The following is an 18,895-nucleotide window of genomic DNA, read 5'->3' on the forward strand; positions in this document are numbered from 1 at the left end:
AGTCATGGGTGTGGGGGTGACTGAACTGGAAAGAGCGCTAAGCCAGCGGATGAGTTCATTGGTGGCTTCATAAGGTCAGTTACTGTATCTGCTTCTTATGGGCCTCGGTGGTCTGAGTCAGGTTTTCAAGGAGGGTTGGCAAGTCAGGAGCGTCTGCTGAGTCCATAACTGGCCAGATGGTACTGTCAGGGGGGGCCGGAAGGGAGGACTTAAATGCAGGATGCTGATGTAAATAATAAAAGACTTTAATGAGCTTGACAAAATAATCAGGCAAGGCATGCAAACACTCAGGGTAATACAGGGGAGGCAAAAACACAGAAACCAGAAACAAACAGCATCAACCAAGGTAGGGCAGAACAGGAAGAAGGTGGGTGGAAATGACCGTGCAGAAGGCAAACTGAGAAGCCCATCTAGCAAGGAACCATGTATAAGCAGTATTCATATATAATGCTTAACACCCAAAATGGCTGACGCCCTGGAAGTGAAAATCCAAGATGGCCACCAAACTGAAAGTAGCATAGCAAACCAGGAAGTGTGTAAAGAGTGCTGACACTTCAGATCCGGGGAGGATCTCAGTTTTACGAAACACCTTCAACTTGTTCATTATAATAATAGATTTCATTGTGCTTCTAAGGATTGGGGAAGCATAATGATTCTAAGGACATCACAGGCATAACGATAATTCCATGGACAAAGTGGAGTTTGAGTGCTGTGTGATAAAGGAAGGAGAGGTAATTGGATTGGTTTGAGTGGCAGCATCACAGTAGAGGGCATAGTGAGAGATGCTGATAAGTGAAGTGGCATAGTTGGTAGTTTCTGTGGTGTAAAGGCGATCTAAGTAGTAGGATAACTCCACATCCAGAGCAGATAGTTGAGAATGCCTGTAGTGGTGCAGAAGGATATTGTGTGCAGCCAGAGTCACCATAACACCAGGACAAGGCATGGAACGAGACACGGTATCTAACAGCACAGATAAAAGGAGTAGGTGAGAAAGTATAGAAAAAAAAAGCAAGGCTTGGGCCAGTCTATGACTATTACAAAAGAACATGTATGACACAAACAGTTAGGCATAATTACATGTAATATAATCATCTGTAATCCAATCAACTGTGATTTAATCATCTACAAGCATGTATAATTTAATCAACCAGAAAAACAGGCACTGAACATTAGCCGAATATTTACTGACCGAAGTAGAATCAGAAGACATAAAATAACTTCTCTTGAGGATCAGGAACAAATTGGAACAAAGTTTCAGGAAGTATCAGACTTATCTAGAAGTAGTTTTTTTTTTAATATAACTTCAGGTTTAAGTCAGGAAATATTGGGAAATTAAAAGACCGGAAATCCATAAAAGGGAAAAGGAAATGGGAGGTGTAGGCTAAAAACTAAGAAAATAATAGGAAACTGGGAGGAATCCAGAAATAATGGGAAATTGGCTAAACTATGTAAATTAAAAAGGAGGCACCTAACACGCACCGGAGAATAAATAGGGGTAGGGCCTGAACGAGATTTTACATAATCGACTGCACGAAACCTGGATGTTGGATTGTTTTGCTGACATTGATGCTGAGAACATTTTTCTGAGAAAATCGGCCATCGGCAACGCGGCTCACATTTATACACAAGACAATCAGATACAATTAGGAGCAGGCGTGGAAACAGGGCAGGGCAGACAAGGACAGGGCAAACAAGTGACGAGGAACAATAACAAACATGCACGTGGCCAAAGTCCGGGCTGAATCATAACAGGCTGCTCCACATAGTATTGAGATTGCAGAATCCTGGACATATTTAAGTCTCCTGTGTGGGAACATTTTCGTTTTTCAGTGGAGTACAGAAATGGAAATCATGTTGTAGACAAAGCGCACACTATCTATCGTAACTGTTTCACAAAACTTTCTCATACGACAAGAAACACTTCTAATATGGCAGCGTATGTTTCTCTAGGACCAAGGATGCTACATAAAATTACATAAAGCTACATAAAACAAAACAGAGCTAATGACTTAAGTCCTAGCCACATAAAGTGCAACTTGTTCAACCTAGTGCAACAGTGTGAGACAAAAGACAATGGAAACAACAATACAAGACAAATATATGAAATACACTAAATAGTGCTGACCAGTGTGCAAACTGTATATTATAAAGTACATTGTGCAACTAGAGCAATTGTAAACATCTGTTTGATGAGGTATTGAAAAAGGTGGTGTGCAAAAAAACAGCAATTGAGTGAGTGGTTAATGTAGTTCAGTTATGTTTATTGAGAAGCCTATTTGATAATTAAGATAATGCTACTGTAACTTTTTCAGATGGGAGGAGGCTGAAGAGTGAGCTTGAGGGGTGTAGCTGCCCATTGGTATCCATAAAAGAGACACAGAGAGTTTCCGACGGGTGCTTCTTTATTTATTTTGCTCGCGAAGAGCGCCATTAAACTTTAGTTTTGCGTAGCACCGTGAACCTACACAAAGAAACAACATAAATAAATACGACTCATACATAAAAAAATACAATAAATAAAGTTCAAGTGAATAAGGATAAATAACAAGTTATGACATTAACTTTGCTTTAAATGCCAACATAGATTGTGCTCTTTGTCAACCGCCACTGCCTCATAACATAAAAAACATACCGGTTTTTCCCCTTGAAGCACAAACATATATTCGCCTTCCCATCTTTCTTGACCTGTCTTCCATCTGCATCAGTATTTCTCTTCCTGGACATTTTGGGATAATTGTTTGTACTTCTTAATTTGGAAAATGGCATTGATGTGGAAACACTGCAATCTAGTGGTGGGGTGTCATCACTTCATGGGTAACATGATTGGCATGCATTATGGGAAATGTAGTTTATGGTCAATGCACCCTTTTGACTTATTTATTATAAGATAATCAGATATTCAGCTCTCGCGGGCCACATAAAATGATGTGACGGGACACATTTAGCCCACGTGCCTTAAGTTTGACACATATGTTATAGAAGGAGAAACAGGACACATGATCATGACCATGTAGAAATCTCACATGCACAGATAAAAAATCTTTTAAAACTGTTTAAAATTCAAACCCATGTCGCTCTCAAGCTTCCGCTCACCGTTAAAGTCAAGTCAAGTCAAGTCACTTTTATTGTCACATCACCACAGCACATGTGCCTTGGTGAATGAAATTCTTAGGAGCGAACTCCAGAGATTGCAGAAACAATTTAACATACAGATAATGAATTGACAGGTGAAAATGTGGAATGTGCTCATACATATATTTAGTACAATATTTGTGTACAATATGTACAATTAACAAACAGATAATGAAACCAACAGGTGAAAATGTGCAATATGCTCATACTTGTTACGGAATCGCCAGGTTCTCCCCTCACACAGCAAACCAGATCCTCATTACCTGAGTTCCAATCACCGTCACCTGGCACCCATCATTACTGCACCACATTAGACACTCACACACACATTGTCCGGTCTTGTACACGCTAGCTGCTGCTGCACGCTGTGTCTACTAACCTGACTCTTTATCTCTCTTTATTCAGTAGTTCTCCAAGTTCATCGTCCATCCAAGGAGCTAATCCTCGTGCGTCTACTTCCAGTGATCCCGTGTGTGTGTGTGTGTGTTGGAGCTTCACATGCACTGTTGCACCCTCACTCACTTCATTTCACCATCCATTGTCAATAAACTCTGTTATTTTTACGTGATCTCTGTCTCCGTTGTCTTCTGTCCGTGACAGAAGACCGGACCAATAAAATCATGTCTTCTCAGAACTCGTACACCTACCAAGAACTGGTCAACATGCTGAGACAGGAGTTGCTACAGACACCGGGACAACCGCCACACACCCAGATCACTGCTACGAACAGTGCTACCGTCGTCACAGTTCCCATGGCCAACCCAGCACCCTACTCAGGCGTTGCGGAGGAATGTAAGGGATTTCTCCTCCAATGTTCGCTAATTTTTTAAATGCAACTGTCTCATTTTCCCACAGATCGCACCGGAAAAGCGCTCCGTTGGGCTGAATCCATCTGGCATCAAGACAGATCCTTTTTATACTCCATCAAGGGATTCACCGCTTATTTCCAAGAAGTATTTGGTATTACTGCTGGAGATACAACTGTTTGTTATAAACTTTATCATATTAAACATGGGAAATCTTTCACGGCCGACTACTCACTGCTGTTCCGAACGCTAGCGGCCGCTAGCGGTTGGGATGACAACCTACCATAATGGCCAGAGCCGGATTAAATAAATGGACTACACTAGGCAGGCTGCATTTTTTGGGCCCCCCTCCATCGATGTTATTTATGAATTGAAATCTGAAACTTACCAAAGTTACTAATAAAAGTTAATTCACATTTTACATAACCCAGTCTTTAGTTACAAATTGGTTATGTTGTATATTAAACAGTCTATCAGACTATTTTTTGATATTCATTATTTATACGTCATTACACGGCTCTATTAAATGCTATTAAATTATCCTCATCCATTGGGAGTGTCATTGTTAAGGCAGTAGTACCAGCAAATAATCAATAGGTGTCAGTAAACTATGTAAACAGAGCAAATACGTTTATTTGCTCTGTTTACATTTAATCAACACATTTAATTAAGATTTTCTGCAAAATGCAATAGCTTACAACATTTATAAATATTGTAATTAAGAACAAGAAGGCAAACATGACCCCTTCACATTCATCAAGACCATTTAGAAACTGTCTAACAATAAATAATAATAAATATAAGGATGGAGGATTTAAACTATGGAAAACTAAAGGTATTCAGACTATTAAAAACTTGTATCTTCCACCGCGTCTTCCGCCGCATTTCCCGCCGCATCTTCCACCGCGTTCACAGCTGTCAGACGGCTGCCCGACAGAAACTTTTGCAAAGCCCCCCGCTGTCTCTTCTTTTGTTCTTCTTCATTTTTTTCTTTTTACATTTTGCCGCACCCGAAAGCATCTTCAAAGTCAGCCTACTACTCAAAACACACCTGCCTGCTATATTTGTTGTCCCGCTCTGACGTCTGACCGCCGCGCAGCGTACGTCTCCTCGGACTTAACTGGTGGTGCCTCTATATAAATACAGTCTATGGTTTAAATAAACATCGTCACTATTTTTATTTAGTTAATAAATAATGAAATAAATTGTAGATAGGACATTTGTACATTTTATTTTTATTTTTATTATAATTTTTTATATATATATATATATATTTGGTCCCTCTGTCTGGGCCCCATCCCGCCAATTGGGCCCTAGGCACGTGCCTAGTTTGCCTTTGCGTTAATCCGGCTCTGATAATGGCTTGAAACCAGAACTTCGTCTGCAATTATCAGCCTTCGATGACACCATGGGGTTGGAGAATTTCATCCAACAAGCCATTCGAAAAGAAAGTCGTATGTTATCATGCACCTCAAATGGTCCTCCACAGACTCACCTGCCAGAACCACCCTCTCCAGGACCCGAACCCATGCAGCTCGACTCCACCAGGATCTCCCTATCAGAGTGTCATTGACTGCTGACCCAGGGCCTGTGCCTGTACTGTGCGAGCAAGGGACATTGGTGACTGTCCCATCCATCCTCCGAGAGCATTGGTGAGTATGGTTCAACCTGAACCACACATTACCACTCCACTCTCCACCAAAGTTCAGTTATCTCGTACCAATCTATCCGTTACAGTGTTGCTCGACTTGGGGTCAGCCGGGAACTTCTCCGCCCAGCTCTGCATCCGACTCAACATTATGAGGGAACGGATACCCCAGAAACTGTGGGTCCAAACTGTGACTGGCAAACCCCTCAAGAGGCAAGAGGCCATGAACAAGTACATCAGAGAAGCGCTGGCCCAAGGATATATACGACCATCAACTTCCCCTGCTGCATCCCCCTTTTTCTTCGTCTCCAAAAAGGATGGTGGGTTATGACCCTGTATCGATTATAGAGGGCTGAACCAAATCATGTACATTGACGACATTCTTATGTTTTCCAGAAGTCCTGCTGAGCACCTCCAACATCTGAAAAGTTCTGAAAAGGCTGTGTCAACACTCCCTGTTCCTAAAAGCTGAAAAATGGGAGTTTCCAATTCCTGGGATATCATGTCTAGGATAAGGGTGTCAGCATGGACAAGGGGAAGGTGAACACCATTAAGAACTGGCCGGCGCCGTCAACAATCAAGGACCTTCAGAAATTCTTGGGGTTCGCAAATTTCTACTGTCGTTTCATCCAGAATTTCAGCAGCATCGTAGCTCCACTCAGGTCGGCATTGAGAGGTAAGCCCATGCTCAAATGGATTACAGAAATGGATAAAGCATTTAATAATCTAAAACAAGTTTTCTGAGAAGCACCAGTTCTAACCCATCCAGAAAGACCGTTCATTGTGGAAGTAGACGTGTCATCAACTGGAGTGGGAGCCGTTCTTTCTCAGCAAAAGGGAAAACCTCCAACTCGTCATCCATGCATCCATCCATGGGGATGGGGTAGCTCAGTGTTTAAGGTGTTGGGCTACTGATCGGAAGGTCATGGGTTCAAACCCCAGGTCCACTAAGCTGCCACTGCTGGGCCCCTGAGCAAGGCCCTTAACCCCCAGTTGCTCAGTTGTAAGTCACTCTGGATAAGGGTGTCTGCTAAATGCCATAAATGTAAATGTAAAATGCGCTTTCTTCTCGTACAAGTTTAATTCGGCAGTGAAGAATTACAACATCGGAGATCGGGAACTCCTGGCCATTAAGTTGGCATTGGAGGAATGGAGACACTGGCTTGAAGGCCCCCGGCATCCCTTCACAGTGCTGACGGACCATAAGCCAGGTGGGCCCTATTCTTTACACGTTTTGATTTCGTTATTGCTTACCATCCAGGAAACAAAAATTGCCAAGCTAACGCTTTGTCGACAATGTTTTCTCCCAAAGATGACCACATGCCTCCTGAAGCCATTCTGCCGGACAAGGTCTTTGTCTGTCCCATCGAGTGGAGTGAGGAGGACACGATCCCGAACACACCACCTGTCCCACCGGGCTGCCCAGAAGGTCACATGTATGTACTGTTGTCTCATCGTGTTCCCTAAGGCGCATACTTCTCCAGGCACTGGTCACCCCGGCATACAGCAAACCCTCTCGCTGCTGAAACATCGCTTCTGGTGGCCCAGCATGGTTCAGAACATCAGAAGGTTCGTGAGGGGGTGTAAGGATTGTGCTATGGCAAAGACACCCCGACATCTTCCCAGTGGAAAACTCCATCCTCTACCCATTCCTCATCGTCCCTGGTCGCATCAGGGAATGGACTTTGCTATGGACCTCCCTGCCTCACAAGGTAACACCTGCATTTTTGTGGTAGTAGACCGTTTCTCTAAGATGTTAAGACTCATACCCCTTAAGGGTTTGCCCACAGCCATAGAAAGTGCAGAGCTGTTATTTCAGCACGATTTTTCAATTTTTCGGCCTGCTCAAAGACATTGTGTCTGACAGAGGTCCACTGTTTGTTTCAAGGGTATGGAAATCGTTCTTCAAACTCCTAGATGTGACCGTCAGTCTCTCTTCTGGTTATCATCCGCAGTCCAACGGCCAAACCGAACGGAATATACAGGAGGTTAAACGTTTTCCTTCTGCCATCATCACCAGAACTCTTGGAGCCAGTTTCTCCCTTGGGCTGAGTACGCACAGAACTTCCGACAGAGATCACTGGAGAGAAAGGCCAGCATGAGTTAGTCAGATTGATACATGGTGAGGAAGGGGTCAATTTGTCTCACAAAGCTGATGAATATTCCCACTTTCACTGTGAATAGACTCTTCAAATGACTACATTTGGACTGACTAGTTCACCAGTCTCTTCTTCTTCTTCTTCCTCTACCGCTTATCCGGGGCCGGGTCGCGGGGGCAGCAGTCTAAGCAGGGATGCCCAGACTTCCCTCTCCCCAGACACTTCCTCCAGCACTTCCGGGGGAATACCGAGGCATTCCCAGGCCAGCCGAGAGACATAGTCCCTCCAGCGTGTCCTAGGTCTTCCCCGGGGCCTCCTCCCGGTTGGACATGCCCGGAACACCTCCCCAGGGAGGCGTCCAGGAGGCATCCGAAACAGATGCCCGAGCCACCTCAGCTGACTCCTCTCGATGTGGAGGAGCAGCGGCTCTACTCTGAGCTCCTCCCGAGTGACCGAGCTCCTCACCCTATCTCTAAGGGAGCGCCCAGCCACCCTGCGGAGGAAACTCATTTCGGCCGCCTGTATCTTGTCCTTTCGGTCATGACCCAAAGCTCATGACCATAGGTGAGGGTAGGAACGTAGATCGACCGGTAAATAGAGAGCTTCGCCTTGTGGCTCAGCTCTTTCTTCACCACAACAGATCGGTATATCGACCGCATCACTGCAGAAGATACACCAATCCGCCTGTCGATCTCCCGCTCCATCCTTCCCTCACTCGTAAACGAGACCCCAAGATACTTAAACTCCTCCACTTGAGGCAGGAGCTCTCCACCAACCTGAAGGGGGCAAGCCACCCTTTTCCGACTGAGAACCATGGCCTCGGACTTGGAGGTGCTGATTCTCATCCCCGCCGCTTCACACTCGGCTGCAAACCGTCCCAGTGCACGCTGAAGGTCCTGGTTTGAGGAAGCCAACAGGACAACATCATCTGCAAAAAGCAGAGACGAAATCCTGTGGTCCCCAATCCGGCCCCCCTCCGGCCCCATACTGCGCCTAGAAATCCTGTCCATATAAGTAATGAACAGGACCGGTGACAAAGGGCAGCCCTGCCGGAGTCCAACATGCACCGGGAATAAGTCTGACTTACTGCCGGCAATGCAAACCAAACTCCTGCTCCGGTCAATTAGGGACCGGACAGCCCTTACCAGAGGGCCCCGGACCCCATACTCCCAGAGCACCCCCACAGGTCACCACGAGGGACACAGTCGAAAGCCATCTCCAAATCCACAAAACACATGTGAACTGGTTGGGCAAACTACCATGAACCCTCCAGCAACCTGGCGAGGGTATAGAGATGGTCCAGTGTTCCATGACCGGGACGAAATCGGGATGCATTGTTCCTCCTGAATCCGAGGTTCGACTATCGGCCGAATTCTCCTCTCCAGTACCCTGGCATAGACTTTTCCGGGGAGGCTGAGGAGTGTGATCCCCCTATAGTTGGAACACACCCTCTGGTCCCCCTTCTTAAACAGAGGGACCACCACCCCAGTCTGCCAGTCCAGAGGCACTGTCCCCAACCTCCATGCGATGTTGCAGAGGTGTGTCAACCAAGACAGCCCCACAACATCCAGAGGCTTGAGGTACTCAGGGCGGATCTCATCTACCCCTGGTGCCTTGCCACTGAGGAGCTTCTCAACTACCTCAGTGACCTCAGCTTGGGGAATCGACAAGTCCACAACTGAGCCCCCGCCCTCTGCTTCCTCAGTGGAAGACATGTCGGTGGGGTTGAGGAGATCCTCAAAGTATTCCTTCCACCGTCCGAGGATGTCCCCAGTCGAAGTCAGCAGATTCCCACTCCCACTGTAAACAGTGTGAGCAGGGCACTGATTCCTCCTCCTGAGGCGCCGGACGGTTTGCCAGAATTTCTTCGAGTCCAACCGATAGTCCTTCTCCATGGCCTCACCGAACTCCTCCCAGACCCGAGTTTTTGCCTCCGTAACCACCCGGGCTGAAGCTCGATTGGCCTTTCGGTACCTATCAGCTGCCTCCGGAGTCCCCGGAGCCAACCAGGCTTGATAGGACTCCTTCTTTAGCTTGACGGCATCCCTTACTTCCGCGGTCCACCACCGGGTTCGGGGATTGCCACCACGACAGGCGGAGACCTTATGGCCACAGCTCCGAGCGGCCGCGTCGACAATGGAGGTGGAGAACATGGTCCACTCGCACTCAATGTCTCCAACCTCCCTCGGGATCTGATTGAAGCTCTGCCGGAGGTGGGAGTTGAAGATCTCTCTGACCGGAGACTCTGTCAAACATTCCCAGCAGACCCTCACAGTACGTTTGGGTCTGCCAAGTCTGTCCAACTTCCTCCCCCGCCATCGGATCCAACTCACCACCAGGTGGTGATCAGTTGACAGCTCCGCCCCTCTCTTTACCCGAGTGTCCAAGACATATGGCCGGAGGTCAGATGAAACAACCACAAAGTCGATCATCGACTTCCGACCTAGAGTGTCCTGGTGCCATGTGTACTGATGGACACCCTTATGCTTGAACATGGTGTTCGTTATGGACAAACTGTGACTAGCACAGAAGTCCAATAACAAAACACCACTCGGGTTCAGGTCGGGGGGGGGGGGGGCGTTCCTCCCAATCACGCCCCTCCAGGTGTCACTGTCACTGCCCACGTGAGCGTTGAAGTCCCCCAGTAGAACGACGGAGTCCCCGGTCGGAGCACTTTCCAGCACCCCTTCCAGACACGCCAAGAAGGTCGGGTACTCTACACTGCCATTTGGCCCATAAGCACAAATGACCATGAGAGACCTATCCCCGACCCGAAGGCGCAGGGAAACGACCCTCTCATTCACCGGGGTGAACTCCAACACATGGTTGCTGAGCTGGGGGGCTATGAGCAAGCCCACACCAGCCCGCCGCCTCTCACCATGGGCAACTCCAGAGTAGTAGAGAGTCCAGCCTCTCTCAAGGAGTTGGATTCCAGAGCCCAAGCTGTGTGTGGAGGTGAGCCCAACTATATCTAGTCGGTATCTCTCAACCTCCCGCACCAGCTCAGGCTCCTTCCCCCCCAGCGAGGTGACATTCCATGTCCCTAGTGCCAGATTCCGTGTCTGGGGATTGGGTCGCCGAGGCCCCCGCCTTCGACTGCCACCCAATCCACATTGCACCGACCCCTTACGGTTTCTCCTGCAGGTGGTGGGCCCACAGGAGATCGGCCCCACGTCGCTCTTTCAGGCTGAGCCCGGCCGGTTGCACCTTACCGGGCGACGTCACGGACCTTGATATTAATTCACTCATAAGGGTTTTTTCTTCCATCTCAATGTATTGTTTGTCATGTGGCCAGAGTAGCAATCCTTTTTCTGACACCTTGACATTCTCAATCCACCGGTGCATACATTTACATTTACAGCATTTGGCAGACGCCCTTATCCAGAGCGACGTACAAAACTTATCTTTACAACCGGTTGCATTAAATCTTCATGACGGGCAGAACAATCATGAAACAGACAATACAAGGTAAAGAGTCTGTGTTCAATTTACCATCCAGTGTATTTGCACCCATCTCTGAACGCATTGTACAGTACGTGCAACCTGCACAAACCAATGTTAATTAGTGACTTTCCTGCATCATTCTACAATTGCTTCTGGAGTATTTTGAATACTTTCCAATTACGATTCTTGATTCCGATCTCAGAAATCAAGTTATTCATTTTCTCAGCGATGTCTTGAGCTGACAAATTACCCATGAACTCTGAGCCGATGTATTTCAACCCAGTCTCACGGCAGTTCCTGACATAGTCACGAAGATTTTATCTATTGATTCATGTTTGTGGACATGAATTTTTTTTCGTGTCACTCAGCACAGACTTTCGATCTAATGTATTTCAATAGGAAGCATCTTTCGTGTCTGCACCACGTTTTTCTTTCTGCCACTTGGAAGCATTGTTTTTGCTCATTTGTTATTCATTTTTCAACTTTAAGCACTACATTACTCAACATTTATCCAGGAGATTTCAAATAGCTGAACAAATTCTTCCAGGTCATCTTGCAATCCATTTACATATGGCATGGCCGTGGGTGGCCACTGGAGCTGTTGGCACAATATCCACATGTGCAACAAAGCACTTCTCCTTGTGCAGCTCAAAGAATGGCAAGGCAGCTAATCTTCCTCAACTTCCTTGTATTTGGTGCTAGTAGAATAATTTCCTGGGTTGGGTCAGGAGAGGGCAGCATTGCTTAAGCATTTTGATAGCTGAAACTGTGAAAAAACACAGAAGAAACTGTGACTTTATCTAAATACTATTTTATAAGGTATATAATTTATGTCATACTATAATTAGATTACTATTAATAAGGAATGATGATCCAGGTTATGTCACAATATTGTACAAAAAAAACATTTTGAAATGATGCAGTGTAGTTTGCATGGCGTTAAATCACCTTTTAAAACTGTTCACCTGCACAATTAAAGCCGCTGTCACTCTATTAGGTACAAATTAATGTTTTCTTGTATTGGGTGTATAATGTTGGTGCTGTTTTTATTTCCACATCATTACTTAGTTGTGAACGTTGGATGGAATTAAGTGGGGCTGTGACCTGAGTTTAGTTGTGAATGTTAAACAGGTAAACAATTCGCACCTAATTCATATTCAGTGAGGATGTGCAATTGGTCCTGCTTTTATCTCCTCGTGTAATAAAGAAGTGAGGACATCATTATAACTTTATTCTTTTAGTTCTAAATTTAACTACAGTCACTAAAATATTTTAACAAGTATATACACACATGTAACGAAGCGTCAGGAGACGGAGGATCCATATGCACGCTTTATTAGGAGATCGTAGTACAACAGGTGGGGGACAGAGCCGGCAAACACAACAATGAAGAGAGCAAATAATCAGAATCGGTAAACACGGAAAACAATCAGAGAATCAGAATATCAAACAGAGTCAAAAACCGGAAAACAGAATAACAACCAGAAAACACTAGTCGAGACTTCGCACTTGGGAAAGGTTCAAGTTCAGTTTTTAAAGCGTGGGAAATGAGAAACAGCTGGTGGTGTAATCATGACAGGAGTGGTGGATTGTGGGGGATGTAAAACTCGGGTGAAGGTTCCCTCTGGTGGCGGAGATGTGGCAGATGCTTCATTCATAACAACACAACGCCTCAGTGAGTCAAGTTAAATAACCAAATCCATTTGTCCCTGATGGATAAAGTGTGTGTTTAACAGGAATTTTGATCATTTTATGGAAAGGTTTTGAACTTTAGACAGTGCATTACACCATGACAATCGGCACCAGCAGTCAGCTTCTACTCGACCTCAGATGGTTAACTCTTTGAGGACGTGAAAATCGCCAGCGAGTTTCTACATGGTCACGATCATGTGTCCGGTTTCTTCCTATATAACATGAAGGGATTTGATCCTACAAACATGATTGAAACCCAGACAGAATCTGTAGAGTCTCAGATTTTAGAAGAGCTCCCAGCTATAAAGTAGGAACATTTTAAAATCTCTAAATGTCTACAGTTTGTTGCAGGAGTGAGAAGTGAGTGGAGTGAAATGATGTCTTCTGGTCTGGTGTTAATAACATGTTAATGTCCCTCAGGAGATTTACTTATTTAATTCAATCTTTTTAAGTAAGATTATGTGCTGTGCATCTGATTTGTAAAGTATTTGTGCATGTAAAGTTCTTAAACACAATATGTTAATTATATTGTGAATGTTGGTGCTGAAAGTGTGTGAATTTAGTGTAAAGGTTGTACAATAAAACAGTGAAATGTGTAAATGTACTGTTGTGTCCATATGAGCTGTTAGAATCTTATGTGAAATGTGCCACAGAAATGTTTCTATATTTAATTGTGTCTCAGTGAAATGTGATATTTTAGAGTTCAGATGATGTAAAATCTCCCTGCAGTGTTTCATTTACATTTATGGCATTTAGCAGACACCCTTATCCAGAGTGACTTACAACTGAGCAATTGAGGGTTAAGGGCCTTGCTCAAGGGCCCAGCAGTGGCAGTGACCTTCTGATCAGTAGCCCTACACCTTAACCACTGAGCTACCACATACCCTAGTTGTTTTAGTGAACCAGCAGGAAAATCCTCCTCCAGATTTCCCTGAATCTGTAGACCTGGTGCTGATCCACAGTGAACCCAGTTTAACATGACTATATACAGACTCTGTTAATTTTCTTAAACATGAGAAACAGAGAATAAAACAGCAGATGCAGATTTATGGAGCTGCTCCAGTGTCATTAGAAACTAAAAATACTTGAGATGTCCTTATTCTTACTTATAGATGTTTCTATAAGTCTGATCATGACACCAAATCAGACTGAATATTCTTTTGGGCTGATTAGTAGAGAACAAAATAGACAATACTAGGACTTGATTTTCAATCATTAAGTGCTAGTTTAAGTGCTTCAGAAAGCGGCAGGTGTTTTGACGTGTTTTGAAGATGATCAATGACTTGGCTGTTCAGACGTCTAGAAGGGGTTCATTCCCCACCTCGGTGCCAGAAGAGAGTAGGATTCCCTGAGAGATGCTGAGATCTGTGGAGCAGTGTGGGGAGTGAGAAGACCTCCAAGGTCAGTGAATGCAGCTCTGTTTATGGCTTTAGAAGAGAAGACCAGTCTGTTTAAAACAGTAGCAGATAGAGGAAGCCTCTAGGAGAAGAGTGGGGTGGTGTAGGAGATCTTCAGAAGATTGAGAGGTGGAACATCTGTCAGAGGCAGAGCTGACATGAGTCTAGGCTCCAAATCACAATGAACTGTGATTTTTAGAGACTTTCATTTAATTCCTACGTTGCTCCATTATGCAGATGTTAATGTTTTATCCTTTAAAGTGGAACCATTTAAGACAAATTCCTGGGAATAAATCACTTTCAAACATACAGGAGATTTTACTGTGGTGACACAGATCATAGTCATTAATTATTTTTTTTCTCCTAGAGTTTAACATTTAACATCTGACACTGTCCACTCCTTGATGGAGATACAGTATGAAGAGTATTTATATGACAATTATGTGGAATGACTTGTTAAAAGATTTAAACTTAAAGGTATCACACCAGCACTGACATTGCAGGGGCTTGTCCTGGTTGTTTTCTTAGATGTTGGTCTAAACACCTGCATGGAAATTCTGATATTGTGATAAAAACATTCCTGAGCTCCTGCTTTATGCTTTTGTCCTTTAGACCAGACTGGATTTGTTTGTAGCAGTCATGTGACCTAGCCACACCTTAAAGACCTTCTTTCCCACAGCACATTTTCTTGCTTCAGTATTTAACGTCAGATCACAACATCCCATTTCTTACAGATTTCTTACAGTACATAAACCATCTTGTTAAAGTTTTCTTTTTATTTTGGAAGTTGGAAGAGCAGAGTCTGCTGGAGAAAGTGATTCAGTAAGTAGACATTAGATAGATATTAGGTAAAAATTAATGTTTGCTTGTATGGGGTGTATAATGTTGGTACTGTTTTTATTTCCATTTCATTACTTACTTGAATGGAATTAAGTGGGGCTGTGACCTGAGTTTAGTTGTGAATGTTAAACAGTTAAACAACTCGCACCTAATTCATATTCAGTGATGATGTGCAATTGGTCCTGCTTTTATCTCCTCATGTAATAAAGAAGTGAGGACATCGCCGTAAAGCCGACGTCACTCTTAAGCTTCTGCTCACTGTTAAAACTGTAATAATAGTTATTTATATTAACAAACTGACCAGATATAAACATACAGCATGGATTCACCTTTTATAATCTTATTTTTTAATCTTATTAGTTTACATGTTGCACCACAAGCTTGGTCATTTATACTAAAGTCCTGTCTGTTACCAGAGAGAGGGTTTAAATTTAACTGTAATATAATTGTCAAAGTATAATATTAGGTGCAAATGGGTGTTAATGTTTTTTTCTGCTCCATTTGTAAGTTTAGACCTTACACATCAGTGCTACACAATTAGCGCTACATCCAAGACATGTACTGTAGTTAGTACCCTACAGAATATAAAGCAATAAAAACAAGGATAAAATCTCCTGGTTAAATGTTGAGTATTGTAGTGCTTAAAGTTTAAAAATGAATAACAAATGAGCAAAAACAATGCCTCCGAGTGGCAGAAAGAAAAACGTGGTGCAGACATGAAAGATGCTTCCTATTGAAATACATTAGATCAAAAGTCGTGCTGAGTGACACGAAAAAAAAGGGAAATTCGTGTCCACGAACACGAATCAAATAGATTACATTTCGTGACCTACTGTATGCCACGATCTGCCATGAGACTGGGTGGTGAGGTGGAGACTTGGGGAAGAAAAATAATTAGAGAATTAGTTATACTTACTGTATACAGAAGACTCTAATGTCAGGGAATCAATACCAAGAGTTTTAAAATTCTCTTTCATACCGATTAACAGAACAAACACAGCAGTCAGAAAGAACAGACTCATCATTTCCATGTTATTAAGATCAGTGTGTCCAGTTCATAGTCAATACTGGATCATTCCTATAACCTTTAACAGCAGACTTGTTTATGGTTAGCTCGAAAAATATTTAGCTCTTTTGTAAAACTTGTCTTGTACACACGATTGAAACTATGATTGACTCTGTGTCTCCATATTGTGTGTGTGTGTGTGTGTGTGTGTGTGTGTGTGTGTGTGTGTGTGTGTGTGTGTGTGTGTGTGTGGCGCTTTACGGCGATATCCTCACTTCTTTATTACATGAAGAGATAAAAGCAGGACCAATTGCACATCCTCACTGAATATGAATTAGGTGCGAGTTGTTTAACTGTTTAACATTCACAACTAAACTCAGGTCACAGCCCAACTTAATTCCATTCAAGTAAGTAATGAAATGGAAATAAAAACAGTGCCAACATTATACACCCCATACAACTCACTAAACCGGTCTAACCAGTTGTAAGAGAAAGTAAAACCCAGCTTTACTTTGTGTCGTGGTGAAAAAAGACGTTGCAGGAGTAAAACTCAGTAAGTATCTAAAGCATTAATATAACTCTGAAAGTGTTTAAACATTGTAAATATTCTGTTGTTCTTGTTTTACACTGAAGACATTTGGGTTTGAGTAGATAAACATGAGAGATCATAATTTCAGCTTTTACTTCCTGTTTACATGCTGATGTGTTCAACAACTCAGAACATGGTACATAGGTTTAATTTTATTTGACTGAGTCAGTGGAATGTGTTGTGACATCATCTGCTTTTATATAAGAAATAAAAGTTTAAGGAGAGTTTTTATTGGAGTTTTAAGCTACACCATTCGGGATGTTGACATGTTTCTGTAAGCGTGACTTTTAGCTTTCAGTTACTGATGTTTACTTTTAGATGTATTCAAAATCTTAGAACCCCTTTGGACTCAGACACCCAATGTTTAGTTGACCAAAAGTAAAGGAACAGATGATATTAAAGTGAATAATAAGAACAGAACTGATCTTCCTGTTCCAGTGTTTTCAGTGGAGACTCTTTAAATAGCCAGAATTCGATGAAAAACAATGATACAATAGAAATCAAACTAAAATATCTAGACTTGTTCTGTTTTTTAGAATGGTTTGTTTATTGGAGGATTATTATTATTATTATTATTATTATTATTATTATTATTATTATTATTATTATAAATGTTTTTGTTTAATTATCAGGAAAAAAACAAGTGTACACATCTTTACACACTCAGGGTCTAGAATTTTTCTAGAATAGAACACGTAGATTTGAAATAGATTATAGATCTCTGTAGTTTTAATAAAACTGTGTTTTTACTGGAGGATTAAGGAACTCTATCAGTTTTAAGCTGGATGTTGACGTGTTTCTGTAAGTAAACTCTGAGCTGATCCAGGGGTTGATTTCAGTCTGAGTGAAGTAAAGGATCTAAAACCAACTAACAGGACATTTAATGTCACGTTACACAAATGTTTTTTACTTCTGAAGTGTTGGTATTTATAAACTTTCATTTCATTCTTAACATTAATTTCTGTCATTAAATTTAACTTTATTAAATAGTGTTTAACTTTTCTTTTCTCACACTGCATTATATTTCCACAGCACTTTTGTATTGGATACATTTGTTTTCATTTGTTGGATTGTTTTGTTTAAGTGTTTATTCAAATGTGATGTACAATCAGTCTGTAGGGAAAGATGGAAGGGAAGAGATCAGACTCACCAGAACCCAGCTGTGTGTCCATGAAGAGTGACCAGTCAATGGATCCCATAACTGACTTCAGAGACAAAGCCACTTCTTCTGATCCGAGGTTTGAACAGAACTGCACTTACATTTACACAGATATTTATCTTGACTACATTAAATAGTCATGGTTGAATTTTAAATAATATTTCTTTTCAGTGCACTACTATAATGTTACTATTCAGATACATTTCTTGCTATAGGCTTAGGGCTTCAGAGCATCAGGAGACTCTGTGTTTTGTAAAATAGATAAAAAGGTGCAAAAAAGTATACTTTACTACCATTTGATCAAGAGTTTTATGTTTCATACAGTGGTAGGAGGCCACTTAGTGGTAGGTAATTATAGTAAGGTCAGAAGATCACCATGAAGCAGAGATTATTTGGGAATGTTTCCAACATCTTGTGGAATACATGACATGAAGAATTGGGACTGTTTTAAGAGAAAAGGGAGGTCCTACACATAGTAATAGTATACTGGGCCTTGTATAGTATACACTTTATTAGTCCTCCTAATAAAGTGTTACATGAGTGCACAGCAGGTTTTTGGTCTTTATTAAGAACCCCCTCCAGCCAATGGCACTATAAATTAAGGAATAGTAGCACTGTAAGCAGTTCTTTGCCACAAATATCATAGTTGCTATAAGCTTGAGAAAGGCCGCAATGGTTAAGCTTCTGTGTGACAGGAAACGCTATGAAAAGCTTGGAGGAATCAGTTTCTACTTACAGTACAGTGGCCAAGGTGAAGGTTGAAGCATTCAATTCTTTGTTTTCAGAGTGAAGTGAAGTGAAGTGACATACTGCCCCATACTCAGAATTTGTTCTCTGCGTTTAACCCATCCGAAGTGCACACACAGCAGTGAACACACACACCGTGAACACACACCTGGAGCAGTGGGCAGTCATTTATGCTGCAGCGTCCGGGGAGCAGTTGGGGGGTTCGGTGCCTTGCTCAAGGGCACTTCAGTCATGGCTGGCCCGGCTCGAACCCACAGCCTTAGGGTTAAGAGTCAGACTCTCTAACCATTAGCTTCATTTGTTTCTTATTGCTCAGTGAGGATAGGGGTGAGGCTA

General features: G+C 42.9%; 1 protein-coding gene and 1 long non-coding RNA gene across 2 annotated transcripts in view; one reads left to right on the forward strand and one right to left on the reverse strand.

Annotated features, from left to right (window-relative positions):
• LOC113647682 (NACHT, LRR and PYD domains-containing protein 12-like) overlaps positions 1 to 18,895 on the forward strand; it is a 101,501-nt gene that overhangs the window by 24,615 nt on the left and 57,991 nt on the right. Inside the window, exon 2 of the mRNA XM_047811209.1 lies at positions 17,766 to 17,891. Within this exon, the coding sequence (XP_047667165.1) occupies positions 17,779 to 17,891 (113 nt within the window). The 5' untranslated portion in view covers positions 17,766 to 17,778. The remainder of the gene's footprint in view (positions 1 to 17,765; positions 17,892 to 18,895) is intronic.
• On the reverse strand, positions 2,240 to 3,217 carry LOC113642604. The gene is made up of 2 exons (XR_003440607.2): positions 2,633 to 3,217; positions 2,240 to 2,461 (listed from the first exon to the last, which is right to left on the reverse strand). It is a non-coding gene; the product is annotated as an uncharacterized LOC113642604 (long non-coding RNA).

The sequence above is a fragment of the Tachysurus fulvidraco genome, chromosome 3 (assembly GCF_022655615.1).
Source record: "Tachysurus fulvidraco isolate hzauxx_2018 chromosome 3, HZAU_PFXX_2.0, whole genome shotgun sequence".
Classification (NCBI taxonomy): Eukaryota; Metazoa; Chordata; class Actinopteri; order Siluriformes; family Bagridae; genus Tachysurus; species Tachysurus fulvidraco.